Below are 11,630 nucleotides of genomic sequence, written 5' to 3'. Positions count from 1 at the left end.
AGTGTATGTTTCTAGTTGTAATCTGAGTCCAAGAGCGTCCCCACCAGGAAGGCTCCCCTGTCTCGCTGCCAGCCTGATATCGTGCTGTTACTACCTCCTGGACCTTACAGGCTGGAATCATAAAAGCTGTCCCTCCCCATCTCCCGACATTCTGTATCTTCCTCAGTCCCTGACTTGCGGTCTGGAGCACATGCATGTTTGTTGGATGAATGAATGAGTGCATACAAAGCAAAGGATGGAAAGACAAGGGGCCCTGGAGTGTCATGGATGGCCTCCTTGGTGGCCCTTTCCAGGACAGGCAGAAGCTGTGAGAGCCTATGGTGGGGGTGAGCCTTTCTCTGCCTGTCTGTGTCTACTCTCTGCTTGTACATTCACCAGGAGTTTTGTGTCCATCAGTTGGATAGAGGTTTTGGAGTGGTCATGGTTTGAAACTGAGATGCCTGCACACAGACTCACATACTGGGGACTAGGTTGCTATGGAAAGGGCTTTAGTGGAGTGATTGCTGAGGGCTCTGACCTCGGGAATGGATAAGCCCTTGATGGGTTTGTACGGTGGCATTACTGAGAGCTGGACAGACATGGGAGACAGCCTGGCTGTTTCTGGGTTGTGCTGTCAGATGGCTCTCACCCTGGCCCTTCTGTTCTCCCCTTTCTCTTCCTGGCCACCACAAGCTGATGAATCCACATCTACCTGTTTCGGCTACCACACTGTTCTTTCTGCCCAATCACAGGGCAGGGCCAAGCAACTATGGACCAGACCAAACTGAGCCACAACAAATTGGTTTTGGCCTTTTAAATTTTTTTTTCTTATGTCTTTTGGTCATAGCACCAGAAGTCTGACAGATACAGGATCCTGTTGCAGGACAAATTAAATAATGTCACCAGGCCCCCTCATTTTTCACATCTGAAAAAAAATCTGGTCAGAGCTCCTGTAGGGAATGTGCTAAAGCACTAAAGGGCCCAGCCTGGGGCCCACGGGAGACAGGTGTGACCCTCCACATGCCAACAGAGGCCTGGTACCAACAGCATTTTCCTATACTTTCATTTCTATACCTGGAAAGGAAGACAGGAGCCACGTGCTAGCTTAAGGCCGCAGAGCAGAGCAGAGCACCTAGCTCCCGGAAGGAACATGTTAAATCCCAGCTGACACTGACAGGAGGTTACTCCATGAATCAGACTCTGCACCAATGCTTTCCACACCGTGAAACACCATTCTCCAAATGCTAACGCTTATTCCCACAACTATCCTGTGTCCAGACAAGTCGCTACTAGCAGGTGACAGGGTTGAGCCTCGAGGGAGTGAGGCCACAGAGTTATCACGACAAGCTCTGTAGCTACATGCCCAAGCTTCTTGGGAGTAGACACTGGACCTTCTGTGGGTCCATGTGGGTACCTGGTATATAGTAGTTTACTTCAGGATTCGCTGTGTGGAAGAGGGACCGTGGCTCCTGTATTCCCTGGGAAGACTCAGTCTATGGCCCCCTGGAAAAGAGTGGGACACACACACACACACACACACACACTCACACACTTGTTACCCTGGGACGGTCAAGGCCAGTCTCTGCTCTCGTTCTTTAAATGTATCACTTACATATGTGTGTATATGTGTGTACATGTGTGTTTGTGTATGTGTGTGTCTGGGTGCTGTGATGTGACAACTAGAGAGGTCAAGAGGACAGCTGTTGGGAGTCAGTACTCTCCTTTCACGCTGAGTTCCAGGATGGAACTCAGGCCACTGGGCTTGCATGGCAGAACCCTCACCCACAGAGCGATTTCACTGGCCCGTGGCTCTGCTATCTTTTCCCCCCCGCTTGACCTGGCCTGGCCCACCAATAGGTGACCCTAGACCCCTTACCATCCCGCCCCCTCCTCGCTAGCAGCCCTGGCAACTTGGCTCTCATTGGCTACACGTTTCCTTGGAGACAGACACCAGCCATCCAAACAGACTGCTGAGAGCTTCTGGAGGAAGATTCTTCCTTCCCTACCCTGGGCCCCCTAGCATGAGGGATCTGTTGAACCCCACAAGCCAGGCCTTCTGGGGGGAGCGGATAAGGAAGGAGGTGGTTACCCGGACCACCTGGAATGCCCGCTATGGATACAAGTACCTGAAAGAGGGGTCCAAGATCAGGAATCAGTCCCAGAAGATCCCCTTTGGGTCAGTCTTGAAAGCAGGCCCTGTGCCTTCCACAGGCTCCCCTGTCAGAAAAGAGGTACAAGCAGGATGGCGAGAGAGCAGCGAGGTCCAGGGAAGCAGAGCGAGGCAAGCCAGAAGAGGTCTTCAGTACACAGCGGGGGAGGGCAGGCCAGAGGACTTAGAAATGAAGCCTCCCGCCCCAGCCACTCTAAAGCTGCTCTTCGAAGGCATCTCCCATGATGGCCAGGGCCGGACCCTGTACCTCAAGGAGCGGCATCAAGTGATACCAGAGAAGAAGTACAAGTACCCGATGGTGTCTTCCTGGGCGTATGGCTGGCATGTGGGTAAGAGCATTACACTCTTGCCATTCCAGGCTTTTGGACTGGACTGACCTTCCTCCTCAGCCTCTGTCTTTACCACCTCCCTCCTGACACAAAGAACCAAACTAGCTCACCACCCTGCAAGCAGACCAGGAAACTTCTTACCTGTAGATTGGGGTCTGGCCTGGTTTCTAGAACACACCCTGCACCTTTCACTTTCCTTTAACAGGCTACGTGCTACCTGCCCTAAGGAGCCTTCCCAGAGTCCTCCAGGCATCTTTTTGTTTTTTGTTTTTTGTTTTTTGTTTTTTGTTTTGGGGGGGGGGTTGTTTGTTTGTTTTGTTTTGTTTTTTGAGACAGGGTTTCTCTGTGTAGCCCTGGCTGTCCTGGAACTCACTCTGTAGACCAGGCTGGCCTCGAACTCAGAAATCCGCCTGCGCCGGGCGTGGTGGCGCACGCCTTTAATCCCAGCACTCGGGAGGCAGAGGCAGGCGGATTTCTGAGTTCGAGGCCAGCCTGGTCTACAGAGTGAGTGCCAGGACAGCCAGGGCTACACAGAGAAACCCTGTCTCGAAAAACCAAAAAAAAAAAAAAAAAAAAAAGAAATCCGCCTGCATCTGCCTCCCGAGTGCTGGGATTAAAGGCGTGGGCTACTACACCCGGCTCCTCCAGGCCTCTTAACAGTCCACTCAGTACCTCTGCATCTTGGTGAGTCTACAGAACCTCACTAGAACCTCCAGGTCAGCAGTCTGTGTGCCCATTTGGCCTGCAGGGCTTCTTGGGTTCCAAGATTTCCTGGCTTATTTTTTTCACAGCCTCCCAGTGCCTGCTTGGCACTGACACTGAGTGGCTGTGAAATGAATGGATATGGACACGTCAAGCATGGTGGTGCACACTTGTAACTCAAGCACTCAAGAGACAGAGACCCATCAGGAGGTCAAAGTCAGTCTCCGCTCTGCTGGCCAGAGTTACACGAGACCTGTCCCAGAAAAACCTCAAATCCAAAACTAAATGTGAACAAGAAAACAAGGCCATTGTTTGGGATGGGTTTGGGGAGATCCCACGTCCTGATTCTACTGCTTCTGGACAGGGTGATCTCATGAAAATGTTCTCTTCTCAGGGCCTTGGTTTCTATATCCGAGAAGTGGGAATAGCCTGTTTCCTTTTGTCTCAGCATTTTGGGGAAGTTGTATGGGAAAGTACCTGGGGCAGGAATTCAGATCGAAAAGCCCTGTGCCATGTGACCTCTGTGGAGTCGTCCTGGGACAGCCCACAGAGGTAGAGCAGGATTCTGAATCCCAGCTTCCCCTTCAAAGGATCTTAGGAGCAATCAGGCTGAGAAGGCAAACTCAGCCTGCGCTGGAAGGCTGCTTTCTTGGTTCATTTGACAGATCCCACTGAGCAACTGATGTATGCCAGGCACTTTGACAGGCTCCCTTCATAGACGGCAAATAAGTAGATATATGCTATAGTGGCAGGCACAGCCACGGTGTGAGGTGGGTTTTCTTTTTAGTCCTTTACTAGGCATAGGAGTCAGTTGTTAAAGCTAGGGGTGGAATCCCAGGGCACTCACACATACTAGGCCAGTGCTCCGCACCTGAACCGTGGCCAAGCTCCCAAACAGGTGCTGATGCTGCTGGTCTGTGAACCACACTGACTATAAGAGTAAGAGTCAACTCAGGATGTGGTGATCAGGCCTGGGAGGCTACCCTGGCAGACACTTCATAAGGAAGGCCCACCACAGAGTCCTGTCCTAGGTAGTGAGTTTGCACAGTTCTCGTCCAAACAGGACTTGACTTCTTATATTCACAGAGAGCTCGCATCTATCTCAGTTTAAGTGCCAAGCGTCTTCCTCCCCTGCTCTGCCTCACAGGCCCATGCTCGCTGTCTGTGAAGCCACTGTGTTGGTAGGCTTTGCAAATACACACACAGGATGATGCAAAGGTAACACATACTTTTGTATGAGTGTACAGTAACTGTGGTATGGAGCACACGCTAAAGATTATTCATGAATATCTGCAGTCTAAATGTGACTGGACAGCCCATGCTTTCTTCGGCAACAGCCACCCTGGTAGCCTGATTCTGAATGCTCCCTGGCTGCTAGGCTGGTGTTGGATTATAACCAGAAGGTAGACCATCGTCTGCTTAAGCCCACAGTTGCCCCCAAATCTCTAGAACATTCCATAAGCCTCCCTTTACACCCTGAACCCAAACTCAATTCAGGTGTCACCTTGGAAACAGATGCCAGACCTTCTGCTGACCTTTACTGTCCCCTACCCTGATTATAAACTAAGCATCCCAGAGGGTTCAAAGAAGATTCAGGGAAGAGTGTAGGGGACATTATCCAGGTCCCAGCTGGGTCAGTCAAAACTCCCTTATGTGTATATAAAGCAGCAGCCTGATACCCCAGACACAGTAAGTGCTCAATAAAGTGGTGACAAGCATAGTTATTAGTGTTATTATTAAATTATGACCATTGTTATTGGTTCACCAGGCAGAATTTGCAGTGGTGGGCATCTGGGGAGCTAGCTTGGCCTTGGGCAGCCCCTAGAGATCTTTCTGTACAGTGGAATGAGGGACAGTCCTGACAGTAGCAGGAATAAGAAGCATGGTAAGTGAGCTTAGGGTTGGGTGAGGAGCCCAAGTGGCAAATGACTTGAGTGCTGACGAAAACAGATCTTGGCCAGAGGCCTCTGCGAGGTCTTGAGTTTCCACCATGCTGTGCAGCCTCTAGCTGTTGGATCATAAGGAGTTTTGAGCATCCTCAGGAAAGGGGTCGGGACATTGAAAGGCAGTGGCTATTCCTGAGTGACAGATGGCATGCCCCCCCCGCCCCGTTTAACAGCACATCACTGCTGACCCTGAACCATATGGGGGGGGGAGGCACTAGCAGGAGAGTAGTGGTGACCCCTGTTCATCCAGGCCTCTGCTGTGTTCTAGGGGATTTCATGAAGGACTACAGGACACCGGCTCATGCCAAAACTCATCCCATCACAAAGTCATTTTACGTCAAAAATGGCATTTTCTCTAGACCTCGGCGATCAGATGACATCATGTGACTTGACTTGGAAAAGGCCTCAGTGGCTCCTTTCCCCCTGTCATCCATCTGGACCATCCAGATGGGAGATATTTCGGCCCAGCCCTACCTCACTCCATGTTCTGCTGAGCCCCACCTCCTTGGGTGAGATGGACCTGAAGAAGTGACCACGGGCATACACCTCTGGGGTGCACTGTCATCCTATGTTGGGGCTCCTGTCTACACACAGAGAACTCCGCTGCTTGCAAAGCTGCCGCATCCTACCATCCATCAATGGTAATGCTGTTTCTTTTCCCGGGGTGATCCAATGCTGCATGAGCAGGCCTGGACAGAGGAGGCGCTGGTGAGCCTGCAAGGTACATAGGCGAGCACCAATCTCTTAGGCTATTCTTCTGCATTAGACTGATGGTATCTACAGCAGAGTTGCTCTGTCTCGGTGTGTCCTACAATTCAGGGAAGAACTTGCCATCTCCTCTGGCTGCTTCCTTCACCCCTCAGAGCCTGCATCGTTCAGAGGTGCCCTGCTTCACACGCTGCAACAAGCAGCTCCTAAGTCCCAACTCTTTAAACAAATAAACATAACATGTTTTTTTTTTCTTTTCCCCACACTCATTAACGATGTATTTGTCCCAGCCTAGCCCCATATGATGCTGAGTAGCTGCTCATCCTAGGAGACGTTGTTGTCCCCCATCTGGTGGTGACTCTGCCAATGACTCAGACTTCAGAATCCTTTTTAGAGTCCTCTGTGTCCAGTGGAAAGGGAAGAAAGATAGGGAGTGTAGAGACACTGGGACCGTGAAAGGTTTCTGTTCACTCGATTTTCCAGAGATAGAGGTTCATATAGAGCTCAGGTTGGCCTGGAACTCTTGCCTGAAATTCTCATGGCTCCCATGCCTGGCGGCAGACGTACTCTTCACCACCTTGGCCTTGGCCTGGCACTGCCAAGTGTCGTTACTAACCCTCACATTCTATTAGTGAGAACAAGTCATGTGACTTCTAGATGGGTGACAGCTGGATTGTGTCCTATCGCCATGAACCCTGAGCAAGAATAAAGAGAAAGGACCTCCACACATCTAATCTGTGTCTGCCACACCTGACCTGTCCCTGGGTTGTCCTGGAGCCACAGCTGTGATCTAACTCCTCATCAGATCTTCGTTCCCTGCTGTATTCATTCTCCTATGCTATGAAAATCTGGGAGACTTCAGACAATAGAAATTTATTCTTTTGCTGCTCTGGAGGCTGGAGATCCAGGAATCGAGGGATCCCACGGGGCCTGTCTTCACAAAACCTCTATCGTATAAGGCATGTTGGACTAGTGTCCATGCCTCTCTAGATGACCTCACTTCCTAACCACATCATCAATGACCTGTTTACAAATTGGATGATTTGGCAAGACACTCTCAGTGAAGACTGCAGCATCCCCAGAATTCAGCCCAGCACACCTGCCTTCTGATCACCAGTCCTTATTGGTCCAGTATTGGGGTCATATTGATAGGTCTTCCTCTTTTTGCTTGGAAAGCACTCCTAAACACAATCCCAGACATGAAAACTGTGCCCCATGGAGTCCTGGCAGCCACTGGTGTCCACAGTACCTCTCTGCTTAGGAGGCATCCATAGGGAGCAAGCCCAGACCTGCACATAGCTCTTTGCACAACCATGACATTTACAAGTTTGCATTGTGAAGTCGGGGAATTGTGGTACTCTCCACTCTAGTTAAAAAGGCCGACCGTCAGTCTGAAGAGAGTGAACTGGACAGAGGAGTCTCTCAGGAGCCACCTCCAGAGGACTCTCCAGCCCTTTACAGATTTGTTCCTTTATCCTGACATTTTACAGACAACTAGCTCCTGAAAATGTGAATAAACTACCTTAATCTGGTTTTCCCTAATCAGACTTGAGTGAGAGAGAACAAAAAACAGGCAGTGTGACCAAGGACCAGTGTGGAAATTTGCTGTCCTGGGACTCACCCAGCAGCCTGACGTGGCAGAGTTGCTGGGAAAACACCTGCTGAATTTACTCAAACACAGCAACCACTGGTCTTACTGGAGTCATTGGGGCCTCTGCTGGGCTCCTGGGACATAAGAGGGCATATCTTGGGACTCAAGAAGATGAAGAGAGGTCTGTAGTGAGGAAGGACAGTCTTGGAGCTAGCTCCCTGTGGCAGGTCACACTGACAGTCTGTCAGTCATTAAAGTCTCACTTAGCAATCCTCTGGCACGGTACCTGGCTCTATCCATGTGAGTAATGAATTGTGATGTCTGTAGCAGCAAGTCCATGTTGCTCAGAAGAGGACCGGCTTCCTCAGTGAACATGCTGCACACCAGCCTGACACTACTAAATGACCATCTGAGGGCTGTTTCTTCCATTCTCCCAGGGGCAGTGCCATATAGCTAACACCATCCTAAAGGTGTGGGTTGAGAAATGGGTTCATTACTAACGGCAGCTGGCCTCAATTTTTATACCTTAATCGCCCCCGGAAGGCCAGCCAAGCAGTACTGGAGGATGGGCAACTAGTTCAGAAAGTAGAGGCATTGCCTGACACACGCAAGGTCCTGGGTTCAACCCCCAGGTCCCCAGCACCGCAGGAAGGAGGTTTGGCCACATCCAGTGTTTGGCTGTGGAAGCAGAAGGATCAGAACTCCAAAGTCATCGTCCCTGTTTACATAGCAAATTCAAGGCCAGCCTGGGCTACTTGCGACCATGTCCTAATATGGAAAAAGGAAGGTGGGGAGCGGCCAGGAAATACCTCAGCAGTTAAGAATGCCTGCTGTGTAATCATGTGGACTAGACCGCTGTGTTTACATAAGAAGCCAGACATTTGGCTCATACCTGTAACGCCAGCAGGGAAGTCAGGAGGATCACTATGGTTAAGTTTCAGAGAGAGCCTGCCTGAAAGAAAGAGGTGTAAAGTCAGAGCGGATGATTCTCAGCAACCTCTTCTGGCTGTAGGCATGCAGAGTCCCTCACGTATGCACAAAAACACTCCCACAGAAAGACCAAAAAGGGAGAGAGGAAGCATGGAAGGAAGGAGGGAGGGACCAAAGGAGGGAACGAAGGAAGGGCAGGCAGACAGATGGACTATTTGTATATTTAATAAACACCCATATGGGATTTGCAGGCATTTTTCTAAGCTTGCATCTCCAAGTGAGTATTCATGCACCACATGTGTAACTGAGCACTTTAAATGTCTCTCGCACATTAAGATGTTCTCTGAGTGTAAAAAGCTCCTGGGTTTTTGTTTGTTTGAAGATTTAGGGTGGCAGGAAACGTGAACAAGACCACCAGTAATTCTAAGATTGCAAAGGCAGAGTGTTTAAATCCGTCTTCCTGTGAAGGCGTGCAGAATGAGTGTTTTCCGTCTTGTGAGCCATCTGGTCCCACTCATACAGATGTTCAACTGTGCTGCTGTGTGGCAGAAACAGGCCGGAAGCATTGGAAAGCTTTGGGCATAGCTGTGTTCCCATAAAACAACAAAAATCAAAACCAAAGGCACATAGGCTAGATTTGACCCACACACATGGACCGTCGGGCTTCCATTTATAAAATACGTTATTTTTTTGTTTACTTTTACTTTTAAAAAATATGGGGGGCTGTTGGGATGGCTCAGCGGTTAAGAGTGTCACCTGCTTTTCCGAAGGTCCCGAGTTCAAATCCCAGCAACCACATGGTGGCTCACAACCATCCATAATGAAATCTGATGCCCTCTTCTGGAATATCTGAGGACAGCTACAGTGTGCTTACATATAATAAATAAATAAATAAATCTTTAAATTAAAAATATATATATATATGGCTGCTAGATAATTTCAGGTTGTGTATTGGCTGGTGGGATGTTTGTTTCAGACACATCTAATCTGATAGAACTCAGGGTTGACGGTGATGAAGGATGCATGTGATAGCATGTGAGTGTATGTGTGGGACAAATGTGTGAATTTCCACAAGTGACATCTGATGCTATCCACATTCTGTAGTTGAGCAGTCAAACAACTTTCCCAAGGTCACACAGCTAGAGAATACAGAGCCCAGAGCACGAGAGCCTAGAGAGGGCTCCCTATGCCCTACTCTAGCATGGAGTCCCGACACAAAGGGCACTGACCGCTTCCTAGACCGTCATCCCAAATTACCTTGTTATTTTATTTATTTTTATTTTTATGTGCATTGGTGTTTTGCCTGCATGTATGTCTGTGTGAGGGTGTCAGACCTTCAAGTTACAGACTCTTGAGAGCTGCCATGGGGGTGCTAGGAATTGAACCCTAATCAGAAGTTCCCAGAAAAGTCACTAGGTGGCGATAGAAGACCATGTATGCTGGTCTTGGCCCAGGCTATCCCTGTTGGAGCTCAACTTGGGTTCCCTCACCCGAGTTAGAGGATGCTGAGGAGAACATGACCTTTGGAGGCACACAGACCTATATTTGATTTTGGCTCTGCTGGCAAAGGCAATTAGGTATCCTATTAGGACTCTCCTGGGCCCTAGCTGGACTTCCATTCCTAGGTCCATTCCTTTATCAAAAAAAAAAGTTAGGCTGGGCATGGTGGTGCACGCCTTTAATCCCAGCACTCGGGAGGCAGAGGCAGACGGGTTTCTGAGTTCGAGACCAGCTTGGTCTACAAAGTGAGTTCCAGGACAGCCTGGTCTACATAGAGAAACCCTATCTCGGAAAAAAAAGTTGAAAAATTATATTTTATATCTATGTTGGTTACAAAAAATTAGCATTGCATAATGCATTTTTTTCTTCAACTAGAAATGTATCACTTCTGTGACCCCTAAAATTATTGTGTTCCCCAGCACACCCCCAGAACCTGTGCCTACCTGTGTGTAGTCCACTAGTCAGCTCTGGCTCTCTATTCTCTAGCTGTGTGATCTTGGGAAAGTTGTTTAACTTCTCAACTACAGAATGTGAATAACATCAGACATCACTTGTGATCAGAATCCCATGAGATGGTTAAGGCTACAACTTGTTACAATGATATTCTAATTTTATTACATTTATTTACTGGGGGCATGTTCACATGTGGAGAGATCCAAGGATGACATGATGGACTTGGCCCTTTCCCTCCATCGTGTCCCTTCTGGAGATCAAATTCAAGTTACCAGAGTTCTCAGCAAAGGTCTTTACCCTCTGACCAACCCCACTGCCCAGGCAACACATTTTTAGGGCACAGCGTAGAGGCTGGGGCTGGGGCCCAGCAAGTGAGTGCTTGTGTAGCACACACCAAGTGCTTGCTTAGTCCTATTTCGAGCACGGCATGAAACGCTGAGTGGTGGCTGGCACTCATCCAGTGGGAAGGTGGAAACAGGAGGGTCAGAGTTCAAGGTCAGCCTCGGCTACATAGCTGAGTTTGAGACCAATCTGAGATACATGGAAGGTTTTCTCAAAAAGAAAGGAGAGAAGGAAGGGAGGGGGACATAAAAGCAGGAGTTTGTACAACGCTCAGTCAGGAAGAGTGAAAATAACTCCTCTGTCTGTCTGAGTTTGGCAGAGTGACAGCTTGCAGAGACCCTCATTTCTAACTCTAACCTGCCACTGGGCAGAGGTAGAAGAGCATGTAGTATGGGTCGAAACTTCAGGGTGTCTGGACCCATTGACCCCCAAGCCAGAGGCATGGAAAGGGCCTTTTGATGTCCAGTCCACCTCTTCCCCATCTCCCTGTTAGTGAGTCCCAAGCCCATTGCCTGGGACCTGGGGTTCCTGTCCTAGCCACATCAGCCAGGGAAATTTTGGTGCTTGGGTGCAGAGGTCAGAGGACCCATCTCTCCAGAACTGGCTCATATATGAGTAGCATACTTTACCATTTGGGGACTGGAAGGTTTCTAGGTATGGTGAACTCTTCCAAAGTCTCAGCAGCTTTGCCATCTTCCCCGAAAGTCTAGGTCATCACCAGACAATAGAATCTCCATAAGAGATGAGCCGGGCATTATCTCCTCCAACTTAACCAAGGCACTTTTGATTTTATTCCCTTGGCAAGATGGTATATAATCCTACCTATTAGCTCCGCCATTTGGAGCTGTAGTGGTTTCTAAAGGTTCACATAGAAAAGACTTGCTGATATACCAGATCAGGATGCTGTTGGGAGATGGAACACTTGTAAGAGGTGGAGCTTGGTTGGAGGTCATGGAAGAGACTGTTCTGGAACAGAGACT

At 49.1% G+C, this 11,630-nt stretch overlaps 1 protein-coding gene across 1 annotated transcript; it reads left to right on the top strand.

The window, feature by feature from the left end:
* The first annotated feature begins 2,000 nt into the window (after positions 1 to 2,000).
* Positions 2,001 to 5,933, top strand: LOC115029211 (protein SPMIP1). Its single transcript, XM_029468697.2, has 2 exons — positions 2,001 to 2,478; positions 5,395 to 5,933. The coding sequence occupies exons 1-2, from the start codon at positions 2,001 to 2,003 to the stop codon at positions 5,511 to 5,513; spliced, it is 597 nt and encodes a 198-aa protein (XP_029324557.2). The 3' UTR covers positions 5,514 to 5,933.
* The last annotated feature ends 5,697 nt before the right edge of the window (positions 5,934 to 11,630 follow it).

This window comes from Mus caroli, unplaced genomic scaffold, assembly GCF_978045245.1.
Source record: "Mus caroli unplaced genomic scaffold, Mus_caroli_1 scaffold_12, whole genome shotgun sequence".
In the NCBI taxonomy this organism is placed as follows: Eukaryota; Metazoa; Chordata; class Mammalia; order Rodentia; family Muridae; genus Mus; species Mus caroli.
Note: the sequence above shows the minus strand (reverse complement) of the source record. Positions and strands in the feature narration are given on the sequence as shown.

Bases quoted from the DNA above. Each gene is read 5' to 3' on its own strand.
- LOC115029211 (XM_029468697.2), top strand. From the start codon at position 2,001: ATGAGGGATCTGTTGAACCCCACAAGCCAGGCCTTCTGGGGGGAGCGG. The intron at 2,479-5,394 runs GTAAGAGCATTA...GCTGTGTTCTAG, and splicing joins GGCGTATGGCTGGCATGTGG to GGGATTTCATGAAGGACTAC.